Raw genomic sequence first — 26,881 nt, 5'->3', positions numbered from 1 at the left:
AATCCGAAGAAAACTCTCACAGCCTAAAAGTGCTGGTAATCCAGTGCAGCACGTTCTGCAGCATTCGTGGGAAATACTTTAATTAGACTCAGAATTGGAAATGTGGAAACACTTACCCCAAATATCATGTGCCATTCTTAATCGTTTTCCCCAAAATAAATTAATTCCGAGCTTACTGATTTTGTTTTGCAGTTTGTTTTCAACCTTCATTAGATGCACTCATTTTGATTTGCAAGCCTTGAGGACATCAACGCTCTCTTCCCCAGGCAATCTCAATACAAATGAGGCAGTGCATGTGGCAGCTGCAGGCCATGGCCCTAGGCCACCGCTAGCTTGGCACGTTGTGCCAGACCATGCCCTATATGCATGAATTCGGCCATGCATTAGGAGGCATGTCCTCAGGGCGTGGCCACCGGAGCAGCGCACAGCAGTGCACACATGGCATGGCCCCTTCTCACAATGGCGGTAGCCAACCTACTCATGTAGGACTGACGTTGTGAAGACAACGGAGCTCTCAGGCCACCAGGGCTACTAAGCTCTTAATGTAATGGGGGTCCTACGACTTTGAAATGGGGGTCCAAGTTGAATCTTCAGCTGAACGGAATTGGACCAAACACATATCTGTAAGGGCTGCAGTTAGAAACTGTTACTTTAGACTAGATGTGATGTTTCATTCTGAGTCCAAATCCCAAATGAAAGGTCCTTGAAATCTTTTAAACATGATCACTAAGTAGTTAATTCTTTTATCTCCATGTACAAAGCCACATCAAATAAATTGCCATCGTCGATATATTAATCTTTGAACTAAATACATATTGACAGAACGCAACAATTAAATGACTTTCAATTGTGGAGACATTCATTCTGTCTTCCATCAGGCTATGTAAGACGATCTGACTGGCCTAATGGCGGAAGCTACAGCTGCAAATATGGAGGACAACAGGGCAAGTACTTGTAAAACAAAATAACGGGTCTTTCAGATGTATCCAAGAACTAATTCAGGAATTAAAACATGATTGGAAAGGAGTCGTTGCTATGAATGAATTATCAATCTATGGCCCCCTTTGTCCCTTGCATTTCGTCAGGCAGCCATTGATACCAACCCTTTAACTTCCTCAATGCACTGTACAGCCCTGGGAATTGAAACACTATTTAGTTCGACTTTTAATTAAGCGCAGGAGTGCACCGAGCGTAATGATAGCCCATGTAATTCAGGCTGGAAATACCACTTAAGGGGAGAACTGGAGTGCTCAGTGGTCTAAGTGTACGAAAAGAAGTAGTTGAACTATGTTCCCTGCTGGCCTGCCCCTGCTCCCCACAAACCCCATTGCCACAACCCCTCCCAGACACAATATAGTTGCACCTGCTGTTTAAGGGAACGTTCAGTGCAGTGCACTAAAAGTGAAGGTTTCAAGTTCTTCCTACACTTGTATTTGCACTATCACAGACAGATTTAAAAAATACAGTTCCCAAAATGCTGTTTGCTTCCATGCAAGTCACTAGGCCTCATTTCCCTCTGCAGGTGACCCCCCTCCCCCAGCATGGGCTGGGGCTCCACTCTTCTTCTCAGCCCTGCCCACATCGCTCTGACTACTTATCCCTCCAGCAAGCCCGGGCTTGAAGGGGGAGGTTCGTTCCTAGAGTTAATTGTGTCCATTTCCAGCACTGCACGCTCATGCAGCGGTTGGTATACGTTTTTGCTCTCAGCTAGTTCTTCGCTGACAAGCTTGCTGCAATTTATTTCTGCATACGAAAGCAGTGTACGCACAGGTGACGTTTGTTTCAATGGTCCAATCAAAGCCAGTCATTTCTTTTTTTTCTCGAGACATGATTTTCATTGCATTTAGATACTTTTTTATGCCGCCATTTTATATATCTATGACACATACGCATACCTACTATGAAAAAAGCTTTGCATATGGTTTTTAATGAAACAAATGAGCATGTTCAGCGTGACTCAAAAAATTGCGAGTTATAGAAAGTGCACTCATGAATAACAGATTGATATTATTAGGAGCCATGCTGAATGGACCACCAGCCCCTCTCTCTAGGGACTGGACAAGTTAAACAGTTCTTAAAACTCACTTAAAAAAAAAAAACACCAATTGACATGTAGAAGCCTATTGTGTATAATAGAAGATTATCTTACACAGCAGATGCACAGATGTGAGGCATTTCCGAAAAGAACATGGATGGCTATACATCTGCTTATGTTATCCCTCTTGGATTCTATGGGAAAACGCGTTCTTTCCTTCCCTCTGTTGCATCCATTACTCATCCTCCCTCTCATTCTTAATAATCGTGCTTCTTATATCTGCCAGGCGTCTTGCATTCTTAATATGATAGGTTATGTATAACAGGCTTTATACAGAGAAGTTTCCAAACGGGGATCGGGGGATCGAACCTGTGTTGCTCAGTGTTCTCTTGCTTCCAAGGAGAGCACTTTGCACCTGAGCTATCCTCCCGTTGCCTTTGCTTGCTCTATTTTCCCCATCGCTGACTCACACACAGAGCTTTTATACAGAAGGCAAGGACATGCCTTTCCTTTTAAGGGTGTGTTCTTTAATCAAGTGCACATTTACACACCTTTTTACGTAGAAATTACATGAAGCAATATGTACAATCATCTCTTTGGCCTGTCACAAAAAGTCCAAAAAAGCCACGCCATGACCAAAATCCTGACTGACCACATTTGCAAAGAACATTTCCAAATTGTCCAGGTATGATATGAAAAACAAGGTATCCTAGTTCCTTGAGAGCAACACTTACCCCAGTGGATGAAACATTGGTGAGGTACAGAATGATGCTGCCGCCTTGAGTTTCGTATGGAAACAGGACTTTCAGGGTCAGGGCCGGCATGTGAAAGTTTCCCTCTTTCTCTATCTGTAAGAATCAATAATATATTTTGCTAGATGTCTTAACCATTTCATGTCACCACATGCTCTGCTTGTGGCCCACACAGCTTACATGTTCAAGGCTTAAACTGTTTCCAAATGAAATAGGCCGAGCTAATCCTCGTTGGAAACATTTCGGGTGAGGAAAGATATGTTAGAACAACACCATTTTGGATATCTGAAATACATTGAAAGAATTCCGAAAGAGTGTACATTGGTTGCACGGTTGTTGATGTTACACATCGAGAAAATAATTTTGTCTGCATTGTGCTTGTGGAACCACCGTTTTAGTAACACGTTTGCAGAATCACATTTATCGAACAAAAAGTTGGTTTGATATTATAAAAACATGTACTAGCTCAAACAGGACTGTAGTATCATAGTATGTAGTTTTGAATAATTCAGGTGAGGAAAGGTGTTACAGTGTTCCGTTTGTATCACTTACTGTGCAATTCTGCACTGTTTTTTCTCTTCATCATTCATAAAATGTAGCTTCCCAATATTTGTAAAGGTCATTATTAATTGGGCTTTATAAACACACACCATGACGTCTTCTGTGAAAATGTTTGATGCATCTTTTAGACTGGAGCTTTACAAAGGACACCTTCAGAGAGCTCTAATTACTGACGGCAGGGCTACAAATCTGCATAACGACAAGGATGTCCATAGGTGTCATTGGGGACATCACTTTCCCAGTTCTGGTCACTTTTTTGCTGATGATGTGTATTAGGTTCTAAAGTTCAAATTGCGCAAAACAAATCTGCTTGATATGTGTAATCCCAGGGCGGTAAGAGTGGTGTTCCAATGCCAACGGTTTATAGCTACCCTGATGAATATATGAATTAAAAGTCTTTTATTCTGCAACTACCATAACAGAAATGCCTCTCCTCACCCCCATGAACATGACGGCCCGAAGAGTCAAAAATGCACGAAACCACTCGCTATTCAGACATCCCCCAGGAGGGCCTGTGACAATTCTCTTAGACAGTCATTCAAACTTTATCCAGTCTATGTGCATCATTATAAGTTTGCCGGTCCGGAAACAACGGTGCCGGGCAGCTTACCCGCACCGTTGTTTCCGGACCGGCAAACTACGAGTCTGCCTCCAGGTTAGACCCTGCCGGACACATCGGACACAGTAAGCAGACCGTCATGGAAGCACTGGCACTGTTATTAATGGTGCCGGTGCTTCCCTGTTCCCCATTCCCATAAAGTCCTCTTGGACTCTATGGGAATGGGGAATTACAATTTACCGGCGCCTGAATTTCCGGACCGCCAGGGTTGTAATCCTCCGGTGTTACCAGCAAGCCAGGCGCTAATAACATTTACAAGTCCGGCGGTAACCCGGCAACCGGACTTGTAATGAGGCCCAATCTCTTTACAGATACAGGCACTTCAACACTGGTCATGGACCCAAAGGCCTTGCTGGATAACGTTGACTAATGCCGAGAAACCAATGTTCTGATGTCATTAGTGACACCACGACATGGCAACGTTAGTCAAAAAGTACACTCGCAGCCATGTATGAAGTTACATGAAAATACATGTGAACACATGAAGAACATGCTTACACAGTTCTGTAGATAGAGGACAGATATAAATACATACTGTCAAAAGCTTTTATTATATTCCTAATTAGCCAAGTGCAGAAATACTGAACGCAAGGCGAACAAAGAGATGCAGCGCAAGCTTGCAGATGCTTATGGCACCGAACCGTATGGAACTACAGGAACACGTAAGGAACCTGGAAGGACCAAATATGATTAACCTATGGGAAACATAGCACGGTATAGATATGTAGAAATCCTAGTACAAATATAATGAAGATCACATGAAGCCACAAGCCACAGGATGAGAGATGAGGGAAAGCAGAACCAGGCTGCACAGAACAGTAGACTAGGGTTTGCAGCCAACGTCAGAGACAAGCAACACATTCCAAACCTAAAATGACAAGGAGCCATCTGCAGAAAAACTGAATAAATCCTCATAAATTGCAGACCAGACGAGCTCGGTTTCGTGGTCCTCAACCACGTGATGTAGCCAAGCTAGACAATGGTTATTCACCCGCGGTGGGAAGACGAACAGTTCTCAGCAACACAGACATGAAGTGAAACATGGAATTGTTAACAGCGTTGCAAAATTGAGGGCACTCTCACAGGCAAAAGTGGTACTGCTAACAGTTACATTGGGAACACATAGTCATTCTCATCACCTTGAGAAGGTGCACAGAGCGCTGTGAACAGAGCTGGGTCCCAGGCCTGGGAGACCCGTTCCATCCAATCAGGGAACATAAATTCAGGGGTGGATGGCAGTGGGCAAGGGCCAATGGTAATCCTGCGACCCTGCAACAATGTAATAAATAGTTTCTTGGGGAAGGGGCAGGCCAGCCACCTGACATGTAAGGGCCAATCAACCACGTTCTATAGGTGCTATCAAGAAGAGAGCCCACTCCAACCACCCAACCAGAAGATTTGATAGGTTTCTTGGGGAAGGGCCAATGTTGTGACGCAAGGGGGCAACAACATAGCCTGATGCAGGCTCGGCAGGCTTTGATTCTGGGAATTTTCTAATATCCTGTATGATCCCTGTTGGTTTGTGCAATAAACAACAGTTCTAACTTGCCCTTGGCTGAGTCCTCCCTTTGTCACTGGGGGAGGGAGGGTTATTGGGCCCTGGAGCTGAACAGGTAACCCCCAGACCTCTGGCACACCTAAGCCAACATTATAAAGAAGTTCTTCAATTAGAAAAAATCAATGTTATGCAATGTGAACAATTGTGATTTGAGTCTGCTCCTCACATGGCCAATACAATATAAAAATAAAATATAAATGGGTCTTTAGAAGCAGGATATTTGGTTGATATTTTGTTGCCAAAGTACAATTTGTTAAGTTCTTCTATATCAAAAATGGGTGGTTGGATACTGGACGTGGGACAATCAGGAGATAGTTCTGGAACCACGTGTTGCAGCTCATTGGTTCAGCACCTCAGTGATTTTTACTCCTGCAATGCAAGGACCACTGGAGAGTTTCCGGTACCTTATTTTGTCTATTAGCCAGTAGACTGCTCAGATCTGCAGGACAAAGTTGGTGTCATGAACCGTCGCCTGCGTCCATTCTGGACTTCGTGGTCCCTGACACATAGAGGTCTGAATGCAGCGATCCTCCCAACATGGCCGCTTGATACAGAACACAGCTTGCCAGTCTTTGAGCTCCACGCTCTGCGTACTACTAAACAGACACGCCCCCGCGGCTCTGCGCATCTCAATGCTACCGCTCGCTGTAGTTGGACGTGTGTTGCCGGAGTTCACTCGGGGCTTTCTTCTGAATCCTGTTTCCCGGTTCCTTCAATCCTCCTCCTTTCCTTTCACTTCCTCAAAACTTACCGTCAATCTTCCCTGGATTTTCACGGCGTTCCGTGCCTCTGAGCTCGGACATTGTTCCTTCCTGGTTCTCGTCCTGGACATCTGAACGTATCCTGGAGTTGGAATATCATCCTCACGCTGGAATCTGAAGACCAGCACACAGGTTTATACAAATCCCGGACCGTGCAAAAGAAATCACCAAAGAAGGTTGCAAGCAAACCGGAAAAACAGGTGAGAAGGGGAGAGACTTGTGACAGATTGAGACACCAAAAGAACGATACGGATACAGAGATGGAAGCCGCGGTTCAAGACCTCATGCGAGGCATGCATGAACTTACCACAGAAGTTCAAAACCTTAAGGCAGAGAATGCTGCTTTAAAGCAGCTAGTCTTGTCTCGTGATTCTGCTACTAAGGAAAGTGTGTTATTGGGAGGAGTAGTGGACAAATTTGATGTTCTCCAAAGACCCTTTGTGCCTTCCTTGATTCATGTTTGGTACATTTCACCTTCAAGCTCTACTACTTTTCCACCCCTAGAGCAAAGGTGGGGTTTATGATCTCACACCTCACTGGTAACGCCTTGACCTGGGCAACCGCCCTAGTCAATTCTGGTGACGCCCTCCTGGATGATTATGATGGGTTCGCGGAAGCCCTAAAAGCCATGTTTGATCGTCCAGAGCAGGTTTACAGCACTCAAGAACGTCTACTTGAATTTCAACAAGGATCCCAGGATATGCTTACCTATGTGACCCATTTCAAACAACTTGTGAAGGAAGCTGATTGGTCCCAAGAGGCCAGCTTCACCCTCTTTCAAAGTGGCCTGAATGAAGAAATAAAGGACGAGTTAGCCAGGGTAGCTCACCCAAATTCCTTCCATGCCCTCTTGGACCTCTCCCTGCAAATCGACTTTCGAATCCAGGAAAGAAAGGCAGAGAAAAAGAAGTCTAAGTCATCATTCCAAAAGGCTGCCACAGACCATCCATCCAGACCAGAGCCCGCAGCTTCTCCAAACTAAACATCTCGTGAGAGAGTGCCCTATCGCTCAGCCACGGCGTTCGGGAAACGCCAGCTCCGGATCCTAGATGGGGCACAGTTTCAGGAGAGTGGTGTCTGCTCCAAATCAATTCCTTCTTTCAACTCTCCTGGACAAAATAACCTTATGATTCTACAGGCATCCTATTGCCTTCCAAGAAAGAATCTTATCCCATCCTGGCATTAGTGGATTGCACAGCCCTGGGCATATTCATAGATCATGATTGGGTCACTACTCACAACATTCTATACGAAACACGAGAGACTATGCAACATGTTGAAGCTATCGACGGAAGACCCTGTCTTCAGGACCCATAACCCTTCAAACCAAAGAGATTCTTCTTTCTATAAACCACCACCAAGAGAGGATTAAATTTGATATTATAAGATCTGCCCATTATCCGATGGTTCTAGGCATGCCCTGGTTACAGAAGCACAACCCCTACATCAATTGGGCAGCAGGCTCTTTGTTTCTTGGTTCGGAACATTGTATGTCCCACTGTTTTTCCCTAGACACCTTACCAAAGTTCTCTGAAGACTTCCAAGAAACTCAGCAAATACCAGTCACCATCTATAACATCATCCAGATTCCCAGGCCCTACCAGGCTTACACAGATGTATTCTCGACAGCCATTGTTCAAGTTCTACCATCCCACAGACCTGAGGATTGTGCCATCGATACTGAACCTTCAGCAGTAATTCCTTTCGGAAGAATATTTATTTTGTCAGAACCTGAAAAAAGAGCCCTCTGGGAATATCTGGATACCAATTTGGAAAATAGGACTATTCGACCATCCAAGTCCCCGGTGGGTGCATCTCTATTTTTTGTTCCCAAGAAGGATTCCAAGGAGTTTAGGCCATGTCTAGATTACCGTGGCTTAACCAATGCACTCTCAAGGACCGTTACCCATTGCCTCTCATCTTAGACATCCTGGAAGCAGTCAGAGGTGCAGTCATCTTCACAAAACTAGATCTCAGGGGATCCTACCATGTTCTTCGTATAAAGGAAGGTGACGAATGGAAAAGAGCCTTTAGAACACCCTTCGGCCATTTTGAATACCTGGTTATGCCCTTTGGACTTGCTAATGCCCCAGCAGTCTTCCAACGTTTTATGGATCGGGTGTTTTCTGATATACTGTTCCTCTTCGTCATTGTATATCTAGACGACCTAGTGATCTACTCCAAGGACCATTTGAAACATGAAGAGCACGTAAGGACAGTCTTACAACGTCTACGTGAGCATAAGCTCCTGGCTAAACTCGAGAAGTGTCTTTTCCATGTATCTACTGTTCACTATCTCGGATTCGTTCTTAGCCCAAAGGAGATTGGAATGGACTCTTCGAAGGTTGATTCCATTCTATCTTGGCCTGGTCCAACCACTGTAAAGCAAATTCAATCCTTCCTGGGGCTTGCTAACTTCTACAGGAAATTCATACCAGCATTTTCTGAGATCGTGTATCCTATTGTTACATTAAAGAAAGACACCGCCTTTCAGTGGAACCCAGCCCAAGATTCAGCGTTTCAACGGTTGAAGTCGGAGTTCACACAAGCTCCCATCCTAGCTCAACCCGACACAGACCGACCCTTCATTGTTGAAACTGATGCCTCCAACTACACCATCGGGGCAGTCCTGAAACAGGAACTTGGCGACAAATTAGAATACCCCATCGCCTATCACTCCCGCACCTTGACTCCCAGTGAAACTCATTATTCCGTCCTGGAGGAGGAATTGTTAGCCATCCGTCAAGCCTTCACTGATTGGCGTCATCTCCTTCTGGGAGCCAAACACCCAGTACAAGTCTGCATGGACCATCGAAATCTTCAAGTCCTACAATCCCTAGAATGTAGAAACAGTCGCCAAGCCAGTTGGGCCTTCCTATTCAATAGGCGATAAGGTCTGGTTATCCTCAAAACTCTTCCCTCGTCACCTGCGACCAAATAAATTAGCTCCCAGGTATTACGGGCCCTTTTCTATAAAAGAAATCGTCAATCCAGTGGCCTTTCAACTCCGACTACCAGAATCATGGAAAAGGATCCATCCAGTCTTCCACACTTCTCTGTTAAAACCATATGTTCAGCCCTCTCGAACTGCTCCAAGATCTACCCCAGTGATTGTCAATGACCAACTTGAATACGAGGTTTCCAGAATGTGTGACTCTAGGTACCGACGTGGTCAGCTACAATATTTGGTCGAGTGGAAAGGGTATCCTCCCAGTGAGCGCACCTGGGAACCCATGTCAAACATGAATGCCCCCAGGCTGATTCGAAGATACCATCTTATCCATCCCAGCAAACCCGGAGGAGCTGGGCTTCAGAGGAGGCATACTGTCACGAACCGTCGCCTGCGTCGATTCTGGACTTCGTGGTCCCTGACACATAGAGGACTGAATGCAGCGATCCTCCCAACGTGACCACCTGATACGGAACGCAGCTTGCCAGTCTTTGCGCTCCACGCTCTTCGTACTACTAAACAGACACGCCCCAAAGGCTCTGCGCGTCTCAACGCTACCGCTCGCTGTGGTTGGACGTGTGTTGCCGGAGTTCGCTCGGGGCTTTCTTCTGAATCCTGTTTCCCGGTTCCTTGAATCTTCCTCCTTTCCTTTCCCTTCCTCAAAACTTACCTTCGAAATTTCCTGGATTTTTGCCTGCGCTCGGGTCACGGCATTCCGTGCCTCCAAGCTCGGACATTGTTCCTTCCTGGTTCTCGTCCTGGACATCTGAACGTATCCTGGAGTTGGAATATCATCCTCACGCAGGAATCCTAAGACCAGCACACGGGTTTATACAAATCCCGGACCGTGCGAAAGAAATCACCAAAGAAGGTCGCAAGCAAACAGGAAAAACAGGTGAGAAGGGGAGAGTCTTGTGACAGTTGGGGCCCCTGGGGCCTTCTTCCTGCCTTTGCTTCTGCAGGGCAGAGAGGGGATGCTGCTTCCTGCCCATAAGTGGTATGTGTGCCTGTCTGGGAGTGACGGCAGAGTGATTGCTGTTCCCAGAGCTGCTGTCTCTCAGATTAATTCAGATGTCCCTGATGCTTGGATTGTGAGCTAGGCTGTCAAGTTGCTCCTAGAACTGAGAAGCATGTGCCTGTCTGCACACAAAGAGGTGTGCTATATTGTCTTCATCATCTGAAGTCAGGTTACTGGAGCCAGGCAGGGGTTTTAAAGTAGACAGTCTATTTGTTATTAAAAGGTATATATAGGGCCCAACGCCTATCTTCTGGCTTATCTGAAACCCACCAGATGAAACCCTAGAGTCATTAGAGCATACTATACCATTACTATTCCAGATGAAGCCTTCAAGGAACAGATAGAGACCGACCAGGTATATGAAGCTAGTTCTGCTGGAATGTTTTGAAATAGGTGTTCAAAGAGAAAGATATTTAATAGAAGTCCACAACCTTGTGACAGTGAGCTTCATATTTTGTTTCCCAAAATCCACAACTAAGAACATTTTTGAGAACACTGAGGAGTATTTTTGCATATGCCTGGACAACTTAAACTTTACTGTATCACCTACCTTTATATTATTTTCCCAACAAGGAAACTTAGCATGATACCTCACTTTCTCCTGCATTGAGCCTCATAAACCTTTTGTCTGAGCTTTGCATAACACCATTCTGAAATGTGTGCTCTTCTCATCCACACAGGACACATTTCAGTATTTGGTTTTTTGCACCTCAAATTCTCAAAAAGAAGACATAGGGCCTCATTACAAGTTTGGAGGTAGCCATGGCGCTTTTAGTGGCATGGCTACCTCCAAACTCGGGTCCGGGTACCGCAAAAGGGGACTTACTGGCCATTCCGACCTTGGAGGGCCCGTTAATTCCCTTTCGCAGGACCCAGACCCGGTACATCCCCATTCCCATTTGAGCCCGCATAGGGCACAATGGGAATGGGGAGGATGAAAACACCGGGCCCGTTAATGACGGGCCTGTTGTTAGCATCCTGAACTGCTAGCGGGTCCCGCTCTGCACGTCTGGTCTGGCCAGGCGTCCAGAGCGGGACCCGCTGCAGAACTCGTAATGTGCCGGCCCGGAATGAACGGTGCCGGTCCCTTACCGGCACCGTTCATTCCGTGGCTGCAACATTCGTAATGAGGCCCATAGTGTTTAAGGAGTGAGGAGCTAAACTATATGCCATAACTTCACATTCCCACTGATGACCAGATCTCAAAGTGATCTTCACATTTTCACACTATTTAGTAGGGGCAACCTGGCTATGTTTACTTCCTTTAATTGACAGAACACTCGGAATTTCCTGTGAAACAAATTCCACTCCATTATTGGGTGACATCTTGCTGGCAAATCCTCCTGCTAAAATACTCTCCCTAAGATTTTACCTACCCAACTGGTGATAATTTCCTCCACTATTTTAATTACCAGCCACATGCAGTATAAATCGACAAGAGAAAATGTACTTACCACCAAACCCTGATAATATCAAAGCTAGTACCTCTCAAGGTTCTTTTGAAAAATCAGCAATACTCATCATTGCTTCTTTGCCTTCCACACTCTGTTACTCTCTGCAAATGGCCCACAAAATCTCACTATATATCCCACATTAACGTCCCTTCCCTGCCAAAAGTGCCTGAATCAAGCACAACCTTAGATGTGTTTGTGTCTAAATGGCAATCATGGGCCTACGGAAAGACATTCTTATGCATCAAGCAAGCACACATCACCACAACATGTCCATCATGACCAAGATCAACACTCACTGTTTTGAACTTCTTAGGCTCCTCAAACAAAACCTCCTTGTATATTGTTTAATTTTTAGTTGTATGTATAGTTAAATCCTGTTTACCATTCCATGCTAGAATGCTGTATCTTAGAATCCTCACAGGAGGCCGTTATCTTCTAAATGGAAGAGTAGTTCCCATTATAGAGTGTTGTTCAGCTGGAACCATCTGATGGTCTCTGTACCCACACTCTTCTTGGAGTATACTTAAGCGACTAAAGATTTGGCACTGCTTACTTGTCGTCCATGGGCTCCACTTTCGTTTACTCCCCTGTGACTTTCAATGATTTGTTTCTCTGGAAGAAGTAACTTAACATAATGTTGATAAAGCTAAACAGCTTGCTCCTAGTCGGTATGCTTTCAATATTGGGTCAAGATAAAACCTTGTTCTTGTAACATCCCCAACCCCATCACAATGTAGTGTACCTTATGAGAAAGTACCCAGCAATCCAGTTTCCTTAACTTGCATAAGGGTAACCATGAAATGCAATCACTACTCTTCACCCATATGGCAATACTCCTAAATATTGCATCCAACCTCTTTTCAAGCAACACACCCTTTAAAGGGTTCTGGTTGGTTCAGATTTCTCCTACCAGCAGAGTTCTACACAGGAATGTTGACTCCTATTAGGCTTAAAGGCCACTAGTACAGGTGAAACACATTCTGAGTCTTTTAGCAGTTCAATTACATCTAAATTATGAAGATTTTCATATTCCATCAACACATTTATTTGACTTTCTTAGTTGACAAAATAATCTTTGCCTTCCCAAAGCCCAGACAACACAACCATACACCATCCTTTGATTTTACTCAATGTATCTTCCACACTTTACGGTAGTGTACAAGGTTTATATGTCACCTTTGGAACCTGTTCAGGATGACTTAGATTTAACTTGAATTCCAAGACTTTTTGCTCCATTCAATCCCATAAAGAGCCACCTTTTTTCACCATGTAAACCATAACCTCAACAGATCTACCCATAACTTGTATAAAATCAAAGAAAGATCCTAGAAAACAAATCGATTGTTCTCCATGAGCGCACACACAAAACTCAGACTAACTCAAAAGGATTCTCCAAAGCTATTCGCACATGCTCAACTACTAGAAAGATATGGCTACAAACAAATATTGGAACATGTAGAAAACTACTGGAAAGCTATGTCTACAAACAAATATTGGAACATGTAGAAACGAAATGGATACTAGATCAGTCTCAATTAGGCGTCAGACCCATGAGAGGAACGGAAACTGCATTATCATCTATATGGTATGATCTAAAGACCAATGCAGACTCTAATGTCAACTAAGCACTAATACTATGCCATCTATCAGCAGCCTTCAGCACAATCAACCATGAAACACTTATCAAAAGACTCCAAATTATTGGAATCGACAGCACAGCTCTTCTCTGGCTGAATCCTTCTTGACAGAAAGAACAGAAACAACTTGGATAACACCGTTTAAGTCAGCACCTCATAAAACTACATATGGATTCCCACAGGGCTAATCACTATCACCACTACTTTTCAAAATGTACATGAACCCTCTACTTAACCTCATCAAAAACATGGCCTCACCTGTTACAAATATGCAGATGACACTTAAATCATCTAACAAATAAACACCACCGAAGAACAAAACCCAACTCTCACCAACTGCTTTGCTGAATTAAACCAGTGGAAGAGCACCAACAGCCTAAAACTCTAACCGGAAAAAACGGAAATGATGATCGCACCCAACAACCCATTGAATAACCAGCACATCCCATCGCCCACTGAGCTGGGAAACCAACTAGAACCATCCACATCTCAGAATCCTACTGGACAACAAACACACACTAGGGCCACAAGTCAATGCAGCAGTTAAGAAATGCTTCTTCCACTTACACACAATGAAGAGGATTCTTCCCTTCTTCACCTTCCCACACAGAAAATTCACCATCATCTCTCTCGTCATGTCAAGAATAGACTACATCAACAGCATCTATACAGGAATGCCAGAATATCTTATGAGTAAACTACAATGAATACAGAACACAGCAGCAAGACTATTCATCAGACTCACTAAGTGAGAACACATCACAGAAGCGCTGAGAACACTACATTGGTTACCAGTCAAAAAATGAATCTCCTTCAAAACACTCTGCATAACACACATAGCAATCCACGGCCAGGGAGCAGAATTCATACAGGGAAACATCTCTGTCTACAAACCAATACGAACACTAGGGTTCAGCAATGACATTCGCATGAAACTGAATCAATATAGAAAAGCAAAAATTCGGAGGATCACTATTCTGCTGCATAGCGGTGGACTTTGGATGTCGCTCCCAAAGGTAATACGAATAAAAAAAGACGACTTCTGGAAACTGTTAAAAAACAGATCTGTGTGAGTTTTTTCCATCACGGAGAAGTCTGTGACGGAAACACAGAGAAGTCTGTGACGGAAAAGTTTGCATTGGAAATGTACGCACCCCAAAGGTTCATACATTTCCCATGCGAAAAAACACTGCAAATCACACACACCCAAAACACACCCACAACACACCCCTACTCCCTTACTAACCTTCCATTTTGACGTGTCCCTGCAGCGCCAGTTCCCTTTCACTTCTGAACACTGGCACTGCAGGGTCCTTATCTTTTTTTTTTTTTAACCTGCAGCTGCAGGGGTTTCCCCTGCAGCCCCTGCTCACTATACTGTAAAGTATAGTGAGCGAGATGTTAAGGGGGACACCCCCGCTGCACCCTTTTTTTTTGTTCAATGTCGGGTTTGCAGTGGGGGTGGCTCGCCAACCCCAGATCTCTATACTGTATAGTAAGGTGCGCAGGGTGTTGCAGGGGACATCCCGCAGCCCCCCCAGTCTTTTTTCTTTTTTTTTACTTACCTACAAGACATGCTATCAAAGGTTTGAACTTTTGGGGTTCGAACCTTTCGTGGTATGCATTTTTAGGACTTTGTGTGAGGTCAGACCATTTTGTTCAGTCCGTTTGTACAATTCTGTTAAAAACATGGCTCTTTAACTAACCAAGCTAATAGAGGGAATACCGGTGACAGAAAACCACCAGCACAACACATTAAAAGAATTGATAAATGGGTCTCACAAAGATAAAAACACCTGCATACAACCACCTACCACATTGACCGGTTATCATCAAAGCTCTCATACGCCTTTTTCTTTGAATCCCACTAACTAACCCATCCCAACCCCCTTACTTTATAGATCCACCTGGAGACCATGAAAATGGCAGCCGTGCCTGGTGTAAATCACAATAACACTACATGCCTTTTAATTTACAAAAATATAGTTGACTCCATAATCTATTACCACATTAAATGCTTTCATATTTGATAGATTTATTTTCTACATACCTAATTTATTCACAGCAAGATGTCTGACGTACAGTCCAATGTCTCTGAGGCCTGCCACGCCACTTTCGTTTAGAGAAATGTTTGCAAAACCAGGCATTGTACCCTTTCCTGCCACACTTGGAGCATGCCACATTAAAACCACTACAGTCTATGACATTCATAAGATGAAAAGTTCTGTTGCACCACAATATCTTCTTTTCACTCTATTACTTGGCCCGGTCCTTGAACTACTGGAACTAGATTTACCCTCACCTTCAACATCCCTCTTTGGTTTATACATGTAATTAGTGTGAGACATAGTACCTCATTACGACTTCCTCCAAAATTGTGTCCGGGACCGGTTTCCCTGAATAGGGAAATACCAGGCCATTCCGACTTTGGAGGGCCCGGTATTTCCTCCTTCAGGGAACCCGGACCCGATCCTTCCCCATTCCCATTCGAGCCCCCATAGGGCTCAATGGGAATGGGGAGGGAGCTAACAACGGGCCCGTTAATTACAGGCCCATTGTTAGATCCCTGGTCCCCTCCTGGGACCCGCTCTGGACATCAGGGAACCTCGTAGTAGGGCACAATGGGTATAACAGGGCCGGTACCATTACCAGCGCTGTTAATCCTATTCCGCGCATCTTGTAATGAGGCCCATAAGGGAGACATTATGGGTTTAATGGTAGTGGTAAAACATTCAGTGTTTGGGAATGGTTTACTGCTTCATAATCCTCAAAACAAAACCATTACCACAAAGGCTATTATCACACGTGGCAATAATGAATGTCCACAATGAGAGATATCAGAAGGGTCTACATGATTTATTATCATCTGGATCCTTCCCATTTTTCACATACCGAAGTCCAATATTTAGCATTAGAACCCAGAAGGTCATGAAGTCTCCCAGCCAATCATAAAACTCAGAAGGTGAGCTATACCTCATGGTGTTGCATGCGTCTGAGCCTCCTCAGAAGTAGGAGGCTGTCATTTTACCACCCAGGCAGACAATACCTTGCCTCTCTCCACCACTTCCACCACCCCCAAATACTCCCCTCCTCACCCCAACACAGACCCGCTTACCTGCAGACACCAGTAAACAAGCTGTTCTGGCCCTTCCCCTGTGTGGCAATGGCTGCCAGGGAATGGATTTCCCTTATTACTAATTCTATGGTGGTCATTTTGTTTTGTAGTTTTTTAAATTGTGAAACAGCAACCATGCAGTTTACCTTCTTAATATATAAACACTATTAGCACCCCTACAAGCATGCTGGGGTGCTGATAGCAATAATACCCTCTATGAGCAGTCATTATGAGGTCTGGTTATTGCCCCCACGTGCTGACTCCCCTCCCCATCCCGACCCTACTTACCTGCAACTGCGTCATCCCTCGCCGACACTGTTACGAATCATCCCCTCCACAGCAATGACTGTGATAGAAAGAGAGAAGTCTCTGCATGTAGCTACATTGGCCCTACTTCAGAGGTGGCTATTCTATGCGTAGTTTGCTTTTTTGTTGAGAAACGACAACCGTGCCATTTATCAACAAAAAAACAACAACACTATTATCACTGCAGAAAGCTTGTCAGGGCGCTAATCACAATAAACCCCTTCAAAGGGGTGGGGGAGGGCTGGGAGTTGCATTAGGTAGTTAAGCTCCAACAGTAATGTTAAAAGTCACTCCCAGCTGCTTAGAAGACTACATAGTGCTAATTGAAACCGTGCAAATCCTTCTTCACCTATAATAAATCAGATTACTTCAAAACAGGAGATACAGTGGCCAGGCTTTTTTTTAATCTCATAATCCAAGACCTTCACTTTTACCTTGTCATCAAAAGGTTGTGGTGTCTTCATCATCTGATGTGAGGACACAGGTGTCCAGCAGGTTAAAATAAATCACTTAATCAAGTTTAAAAAGTACCTCTAAGGCTGCCCGTTCTTATGTTATGGCTCAATTGACCAGTTGACACCCCAGAACCCTTTTATGTGTTTTATTTATTTATAATGCGCCAGGACAAAGCCCACAAGCATAGAGGTGTGGGGACAGATGCAGACAACAAAAACAAAAGTCAGGCAAGCGGGGGAAAAATGGTCAACAGCAGCAAGGAGACTAAATTATTCGAACAGAACAGTTTTCAGTCTATGTTTGAAGACAGCAATAGAGGAACAGGCCCTAAGGTCCAGAGGTAGGGCATTCCACAAATTTGGGGCCGCCACAGAAAAACACCCTTCTAAAATCAATGACAGTTTAACCTTGGGAAGGTACAGCAAGCATGAGTTGTTCGATTCCAGGGCCCAACTAGTCGGGATCCACAAGAGCTGGTTGGAAAGGTAGAGAGGACTTTTCCCATACAAACAGGAATGAGTGATACACAAAGCCCTGAAGGTAATCCACTTATCAATGGGCACCCAATGTAGGGATCACCTAGCTGCTGACACATGATCATTTTTTCGCAAACCCTTGACTACTCGAACGGCATTGTTACACAACACCTGTAGACGATTAAGTCTTCTTTCCCTATGCCCAGAAGCAGGGTAGAACAATAATCAAGCCGAGAGCCAATAATGCAATGAGCCAGTGTAGCACAATTGGAGGAATCAAAGAATGGTCTGATTTGGCCCAGGAGTTTGATGTAGTAGGACGTGCCTGAGACCAGGCTGCTAATGTGGTCTTTTCGTAGTAAACACTTTATCAAGCACTTCTGCCATGGTTTTAACTTTGGAAAGGGTTGTCAGTGTACAGTCCACAATTTGAAAGGAGCAGTGTGCACTGTCCAGTTTTCGTATTTTGGGAGTAGTGCCGACAATCATAATTTCAGTTTTAAGAGTCAATCCATTACACACCATACAGGTGTGTATGTGTTTATAGGTGGTATTAATGGTCACCGAATATTGGGCATGATTGCTTGAGAGGGGAATAAGGCACTGCATATCACCTGCATAGTTGGCGTATATTATGCATTCTGACTCCAATATCTCGAAGAGAGGCAGGGTGAAGATGTTAAAAAGAGTAGGGGACACACAAGACCCCAGATGTACCCTACACAGTATAACATGGCCCTCTAATATGGCATTCTCATTGAAGACTCTAGCCGTACGGTTAGACAAAAATGATTGCACCCATGATGAGGCCTCACAGGAAAACAAAGCGTGGCCTTGCAGTCTGGCCACCAGAATAGAATGATCTACCAGGTCGAAAGCTGCAGTAAGATCCAATGCATCAGTAGTGCAGTATTATCTTTGTCGTAGAGATGAAAGATGTTGGATTTCAAATCTAGAAAAGTGGATTCAGTACTGTTGAAACTTCAGAAACCTGATTGCTTTGGGTCTAGGATGTTATGAGGCCTAGAAGTTTGACCATGGGTGGTGTTGTCCAAAATTTTCAGAAGAATACATTCATTTCTAATTGGACTATAATTTCCCACTAGATTAGGATCCAATGAGGTTTTTTTTACAATTGGAGAAATCCAGGCCTGCTTTATCTCTAGTGGCACATAGTTCTCCTGAAAGGAGGCATTGACACATTTGGTGATAAAAGGGGCTAGTGGTGTGGAGCATGATTTAACAATAGAGGGTGGGCAAACATCCCCTTTGCAGTTAGTTGGATGTATCTTCTCTAAGATATCCAACATTTCCATTTCCGTAACAGGCCTGAACTGAGAGGCTGCCAGCCTACCTTGGTTGTTCATAGGGCACTAACAGAGAGCCTAAATTAGCCATGATATCACCCTTGATTTTTTCAATTTTAAGCAGCATAGCATCCTGAATTGAAGTGCACCAATGAGTGTCCTTCACAATTTTGTGCACCAAAGGGTGAGGGTCTTCCGCTCTCTCAAGATTTGAAATAATTCCTTCAAATTGGACATGCTTCCTTAATTCTTGTGTCGTAGGATATTTTCTTAGCAGTACAGATGGCTATTTTATAGGCCTTAGCAGCATGTCCTTATCTTATTTTGTCCTCTTGGACCCTAGTCTTATTTCAGGTCTGTAGAGTTTTTTTTTTAACTTCTGCATTTCAGTAGTAAACTACACTTTAGACTGCTGGGATTTCATAGGTCTAAGTTTTAGCAGTGCCACTTGTGATAAACAGCCGCCAGCTCTGTCGCTGAGTTTCAGTTTGCAAGATTCTCCAGGGAGAGAGCAAGGAGGGGCATCATAGAGGCTGGGGTCAGTTTCCATAGATTACGGCACGTCACTTTCCGCAGCGGGTTACTAATATTCCTTGGAGGCGCAATCCATGGGAGGTGAAATTGGATAAGGTGATGATCAGCCATGGACATGGCGACAACCTCGACATTTTCCACCGTTACTCTATGCGCTACCACCCAGTACAGAATTCTGCCCCCTTCATGCGTAGGCTGTGCGACATGCCTGTACTGCTGTACTGTACACAAACTAGCTCATTCACAATTGGGTGTATATACTCCCAGCAGCATTTGCAAAGTTCATAAGTGATGTTTATTTTTAAGACACACACTTTGTTTAACTTCATTGTATGTGTTGGGATGCACATCCAGACCACCGCCTCACCTAGACGATTTAATTGTGAAAAATATATTACAATATGGAAATGAGCATGGGGTGATGTAGGGGCGAGGGGTGTGTGTCATTGGTGGGGACAATTGGCAGGAGTGGGAAATCATATATGGGGAAATTAACCAGTAGTGTTGTAATTAAACTTTGTAGGATGTAATATATATATATATATATATATTACAGGGCCACGGCAGTGGCCATGTAGTTATGGTTAAGTTGCTGTTTCTAAAGGCAAGAGCACTTTTTAGGCGGCTTATAACTTCGCTCCCCCTGGACGAATCCTCACCAAACTTTGCAAAAATGTATATGGCCCACTTTGAATTTTTCTGCAACGTTTGGTGAAGTTTGGTCCAGGGGGGGAAAGTTATAGAGGGGTCCCAAAACATATTTTTTCTCATAGAAATAATGGGAAAAAACTTTGCTCACGTCTACAGCCCAAACCGCTGGACGGGTTTACACCAAATTCGTGGCGAGAGCGGCGGCTTGGTCCCGAAAGCGTGCTTTTTTTATTTGGTGTAAATCCGTTCAGTAGTTTTGTAAAAAATAATAAAAATGTAAGTGAAAAAAATTAGTGATATCTGTGTCCGCTTCTCGGACACAATCCCTGTTCGCTCCGCGGACAAGACAGGGATTGGGTAAGCACTTACGTGCTTTCCCATTGGCTGCGGTAAAGCATGCAGTGCGTCGCCATCTTTGTTGATCGGTTCATCAGAGCGTTGCAGAGTGCACAGTAAGCTCTGTGTGTTCCTCCTGTTCACCCCACCCCCCGCTCATGCTCTGTGTCTCTCTCCCGTTCCCCCACCCCCCGCTCATGGCCCGTGTCTCTCTCCCGTTCCCCCCACATCCCGCTCATGGCCCGTGTCTCTCTCCCGTTCACCCACCCCCCTGCTCATGGCCCGTGTCTCCCTCCCGTTCCCCCACCCCCCGCTCATGGCCCGTGTCTCTTTCCCGTTCCCCCAAACCCCCGCTCATGGCCCGTGTCTCTCTCCCGTTCCCCCCCACCCCCCGCTCATTGGCCGTGTCTCTCTCCCGTTCCCCCAACCCCCCGCTCATGGCCCGTGTCTCTTTCCCGTTCCCCCCAACCCCCGCTCATGGCCCGTGTCTCCCTCCCGTTCCCCAGCAAAAACAAAGAGGTGATGGCTGGAAGGTTTAGAATTAATCTTAACCACTGGCGTTGCTCTGGGCAACCCTCCAGACCACCGTTCTTCACCTGCCAAGCCATTACAGAAGGGGAAAGACCATATGCAAATCAGGCTTGGCCCCACCCCAAAAGGGGCAGTCCAGCCCGAACTGCTAGGTCACATCCCTTCTGCACGAGACCACAAGCATCCCCAAACATGTTTCGCCCTTGTTGGGGCTCATCAGTGAGGAGTAGCTTGGGTCTCTAGGCCCAGCAGGCACGGGACCCACGTCTGGGCATACCTGTCCCACTCGGGGTGACAAAGCAAAAACAAAGAGGTGATGGCTGGAAGGTTTAGAATTAATCTTAACCACTGCCGTTGCTCTGGGCAACCCTCCAGACCACCGTTCTTCACCTGCCAAGCCATTACAGAAGGGGAAATACCATATGCAAATCAGGCTTGGCCCCACCCCAAAAGGGGCAGTCCAGCCCGAACTGCTAGGTCACATCCCTTCTGCACGAGACCACAAGCATCCCCAAACATGTTTCGCCCTTGTTGGGGCTCATCAGTGAGGAGTAGCTTGGGTCTCTAGGCCCAGCAGGCACGGGACCCACGTCTGGGCATACCCGTCCCACTCGGGGTGACAAAGCAAAAACAAAGAGGTGATGGCTGGAAGGTTTAGAATTAATCTTAACCACTGGCGTGCTCTGGGCAACCCTCCAGACCACCGTTCTTCACCTGCCAAGCCATTACAGAAGGGGAAAGACCATATGCAAATCAGGCTTGGCCCCACCCCAAAAGGGGCAGTCCAGCCCGAACTGCTAGGTCACATCCCTTCTGCACGAGACCACAAGCATCCCCAAACATGTTTCGCCCTTGTTGGGGCTCATCAGTGAGGAGTAGCTTGGGTCTCCACCCCGCTCATGATCTGTGTCTCCCCTGTTCCCCCCCGCCCCCCGCACATGCCTCATGTCTCCCTCCCGTTCCCACCCACCCCCGCTCATGCCCACAAGTCTCCCCTGTTCCCCCCACCCTCGCTCATGCTCCGTGTGTTCCTCCCGTTCCACCCACCCCCCACTCATGCTCTGTGTCTATCTTCCATTCCCCCCACCCCCCGCTCATGGCCTGTGTCTCCCTCGTGTTCCCCCCACCCCACGCTCATGCCCCGTGTTGCCCTCGTGTTACCCCCCATCCCCCCGCTCATGCCCCATGTCTCCATCGTGTTCCCCCCACCCCCCGCTCATGCACCGTGTCTCCCTCATGTTCTCCCCACCCCCTGCTCATGCCCCGTGTCTTCCTCGTGTACCCCCCACCCCCGCTCATGCCCCGTGTGTCTCCTGTTGCCCCCCACCCCCGCTCATGCCCCGTGTCTCCCTCGTGTTTCCTCCCCACCTCCCGCTCATGCCCCGTGTCTCCCTCGTGTTTACCCCCACCCCCCGCTCATGCCCGTGTTTCCCTCGTGTTACTTCCCACCCCCTGCTCATGCCCCGTGTCTCCTTCCTGTTCCCCCCACCCCCGCTCATGCCCCGTCTCTCTCTCTTGTTCCCCCCACCCCCCGCTCATGCCCCGTGTCTCCCTCCTGTACCCCCAGCACCTCTTATGCCCAGTATCTGCCCTGTTCTCCCCACCCCCCGCTCATGCCCCATGTCTCCCTTGTGTTACCCCCCCTCTCATGCCCTGTGTCTCCCCTGTTCCCCCCACCCCCCGCTCATGCCCCGTGTCTGCCCTTTCCCCCACCCTATATCATGCCCCGTGTCTCCCTAGTGTTCCCCCCACTCTCCGCTCATGCCCTGTGTCTTGTCTCCCCTGTTCCCCCCACCCCCCACTCATGCCTCGTGTCTCCCTTCCGTTCCCCCAACCCCACTTATGCCCCGTGCCTCCCTCCTGTACCCACCACCCCCCGCTAGAGCCCCGTGTCTCCCCTGTTCATCTCCACCCCCTGCTCATGCCCTGTGTCTCCCTCCTTTTCCCCCCAACCCCCGCTCATGCTCCGTGTCTCCCCTGTTCCCCCCACCCCCTGCTCAAGCCCCGTGTGTGCCCTGTTCCGCCCCGCCCCCTGCTCATGCCCCGTGTGTGCCCTGTTCCCCCCTCCCCCGCTCATGCCCCATGTCTCCCTCCCGTTCCCCCCAACCCACGCTCATGCTCCGTGTTTTCCCTGTTCCCCCCACCCGCCGCTCATGCCCCGTGTCTCCCCTGTTCTACGCCACCCCCCGCTCATGCCCCGTGTCTCCATCGTGATACACCCCACCCCCCGCTCATGCCCCATGTGTGCCCTGTTCCCCCCACCCCCTGCTCATGTCCCGTGTGTGCCCTGTTCCCCCCACCCCCTGCTCATGCCCTGTGTGTGCCCTGTTCCCCCCACCCCCTGCTCATGCCCCGTATCTCCCCTGTTCCCCCCACCCCCCGCTCATGCCCCATGTCTCCCTTGTTTCCCCCCACCCTCTGCTCATGGCCCGTGTCTCCCTCCTTTTCCCCCCAACTCCTGCTCATGCTCCGTGTCTCCCCTGTTCCCCCCCACCCCTTGCTCATGCCCCGTGTGTCACCTGTTCCCCCAACCCCTGCTCATGCCCCGTGTGTGCCCTGTTCCATCCCACCCCCCGCTCATGACCCGTTTGTGACCTGTTCCCCCAACCCCCGCTCATGCCCCATGCTTTCCCTGTTCCCCCCACCCCCCGCTCATGCCCCGTGTCTCCCCTGTTCCACCCCACCCCCGCTCATGCATCGTGTCTCCCTCGTGTTACCCCCACCCCCCGCTCTTGCCCCATGTGTGCCCTGTTCCCCCACCCCTGCTCATGCCCCATGTGTGCCCTGTTCACCCCCACCCCCCACTCATACCCTGTGTGTGCCCTGTTCCCCTCCACCACCCGCTCATGCCCTGTGTGTGCCCTCTTCCCCCACCCCCTGCTCATGCCCTGTGTCTCCCTCCTTTCCCCCCCACCCCCCGCTCATGCCCCTTGTCTCCCCTGTTCCCCCCACCCGCCGCTCATGCCCCATGTCTCCCCTGTTCCCCCCAACCCCGTTCATGCTTTGTGTCTCCCTTGTGTTACCCCCCCACCCCCGCTCATGCCCCGTGTCTCCCCTGTGCCCCCCACCCGCTGCTCATGCCCTGTGTCTCCCCTGTTCCCCCCACCCCCCGCTCATGCTTCGTGACTCCCTTGTGTTACCCCCTACCCCCCGCTCATGCCCCGTGTCTCCCCTGTTCCACCCCACCCCCGCTCATGCTCATTGTCTCCCTTGCGTTACCCCCCACCCCCTGCTCATGCCCCGTGTGTGCCCTGTTCCCCCCACCCCCTGCTAATGCCCCATGTGTGCCCTGTTCACCCCCACCCCTGCTCATGCCCTCGTGTCTCCCTCCCATTCCCCTACCCCTGCTCATGCCCTGTGTTTTCCCTGTTCCCCCCAACCCCCGCTCATGCCCCGTGTCTCCCTCGTGTTTCCCCCCACACCCTGCTCATGCCCGGTGTCTCCCTCATGTTTGCCCCACCCCCCGCTCATACCCCGTGTTTCCCTCGTGTTACCCCCCACCTCCCGCTCATGCCCCGTGTCTCCCTCCTGTTCCCCACACCCCCCGCTCATTCCCCGTGCTCTCCATGGTTCCCCCCACCCCCCGCTCATGCCCTGTGTCTCCACTGGTCCCCCACCCCTGCTCATGGTCCATGTCTCTCTCTTGTTCCCCCCACCCCCCGCTCATGCCCCGTGTCTCCCTCCTTTACCCCCCACCCCCGCTCATGCCCCGTGTCTGCCCTGTTCCCCCATCCCCCGCTCATGCCCCGTGTCTCCCTCGTGTTCCCCCCACCCCCGTTTGTGCCCCATGTCTCCCCTGTTCACCCCCACACCCGCTCATGCCTCGTGTCTCCCTTCCATTCCCCCAACCCCTGTTTATGCCCCGTGTCTCCCTCCTGTACCCCCCACCCCCGCTCATGCCCCGTGTCTCCCCTGTTCCCCCCAACCCCCACCCATGCCCCGTGTCTCCCTCCTTTCCCCCCCACCCCCTGCTCATGATCCGTGTCTCCCCTGTTCCCCCCCAGCCCCTGCTCATGCCACGTGTGTGCCCTGTTCCCCCCACACCCCGCTCATGTCCTGTGTGCCCTGTTCCCTCCCACCCCCTGCTCATGCCCCGTGTGTGCCCTGTTCCCCCTCACCCCCCACTCATGCCCCGTGTCTTCCCTGTTCTTCCCACCCCGCTCCTGCCCATGTTCTCCTCGTGTTACCCCCCACCCGCCACTCATGCCCCGTGTGTGCCCTGTTCCCCCCACCCCTCACTCATGCCCCGTGTCTCCCCTGTTCCCCCCACCCCCCGCTCATGCTCCGTGTCTCCCTCGTGTTACCCCCCACCCCCCACTCATGCCCTGTGTGTGACCTGTTCCCCCCAACTCCTGCTCATGCCCCATGTGTGCCCTGTTCCCCCTACCCCCCGCTCATGCCCCATGTGTGCCATGTCCCCCCACCCCCTGCTCATGCCCTGTGTCTACCTGCTGTTGCCCCCACCCCCATTACCATTGTCTCCATTACCCTACCTGTCTAAGTTTGTGATCATTATATCTAAATGAGTTATTGCATCAAATCAAACAAGGAATTGCGGACTAATCTTTTTAACCACAAAAAAGTGAAAATTAGTTCTCACTAATGTGCACAAGACTTTGTAAGTATGGCTTCACCGTGATAAAATACAGTTACTGTGCTCAATTTATACTAAGGTCTTATAGCTACATGGAAGAGTAACTGACTTACTCAAGTTTAGAGAAAATGGGGAGCAGAATTCTCCAATGTAGTCCTTCTGTTTAGCTTATAACCACACTATGTTCTGGTCAGCATGGAGGGCACGGATGACATCGCTTCCTGGTCAATCCTAGTATCCAAATATTATATTGAACGTAAGTATCTAGGTTGGGATGACAATGTCCTATTATTTAAGCTACTTCATTGTTAACTTACTTTTTTGTGGACTCTGGTCAAACAGGTTTGAGGGCCAAAATCCAGTAGCACCGGCAGGGTTGCCGCTGGACTCGTAATGAGGCCCATTGCACTGAAGAGAGAAGACTCTGAATTAGATACACCTAAATCATCCAAAGGAATTGGGAGGATAGTTGTTATCTTTTCAGAATATCATAACTTTGAATTAAATCTGTGCATTCTAAACTAATAACACCGCGTCCACAAACACAATCCTGTAGATTGTGATTGATTGATTGAATGATTGTTTATTTATATAGCACCTATACACAATGTGTTTCAAAGTGCTTCAAGGCAGGGAGGGAACAAGGGAGAATTCAGTGACAATCTTACAAGACCTTGATACATTCAGAATGTGAAATTAACTATTGTAATCAGCCTGGCGACATTGCAAGAGCTTTAGACAGTAATAAGGAGGGGAGAGGGGCGGGAAGGAGAATGAGACAGATAAGCAGCTACATTACTATGCCTGACGACAATTGAGGTAGTGCCGTAATTTAACAAGAGGTGGTGGGAGGGGTACAGGGAGAAGGAGAAGAACAAAACAAGCAGCTATCGTACTAGGCCTGATGACATTTCAGATAGGTCTGGAGGGAGAGAGAGAGGAGAAAACAAATGAGGGGGGACAAGCTCCTATCATAAAGGTCAGGTGACATTTCAGAAAGAGTAAGTGCTAAGGGTGCAATGAAGGGAGGGGGGAGAGGGGAGAGGAGGGGACAGCAAGAAGAGGGATTTGTGTAGGCAGACATCTCAAGCACTCAACAGGGGGGTGAGATACAACAGGCAGGAAAACAGGCAACCAAGAGGGGGGGGGAGAGAACAGAAAAAAAGAGAGGGGAAAGGATGGCCAATAAAGATGATTGCACTAAGCTCAATGCATATAAACACAGCTAAA

General features: G+C 47.8%; 1 protein-coding gene across 2 annotated transcripts in view; it reads right to left on the bottom strand.

The window, feature by feature from the left end:
- ITGA1 (integrin subunit alpha 1) overlaps positions 1 to 26,881 on the bottom strand; it is a 1,202,180-nt gene that overhangs the window by 151,860 nt on the left and 1,023,439 nt on the right. For both annotated transcript variants that reach the window (XM_069627258.1, XM_069627257.1), the window contains exon 25: positions 2,770 to 2,883. In XM_069627258.1, the coding sequence (XP_069483359.1) occupies positions 2,770 to 2,883 (114 nt within the window). The remainder of the gene's footprint in view (positions 1 to 2,769; positions 2,884 to 26,881) is intronic.

The sequence above is a fragment of the Ambystoma mexicanum genome, chromosome 6p (assembly GCF_040938575.1).
Source record: "Ambystoma mexicanum isolate Mex_15411 chromosome 6p, UKY_AmexF1_1, whole genome shotgun sequence".
NCBI lineage: Eukaryota > Metazoa > Chordata > Amphibia > Caudata > Ambystomatidae > Ambystoma > Ambystoma mexicanum.
The sequence above is the reverse complement of the archived record's forward strand: the minus strand, read 5'-3'. Positions and strand labels throughout refer to the sequence as shown.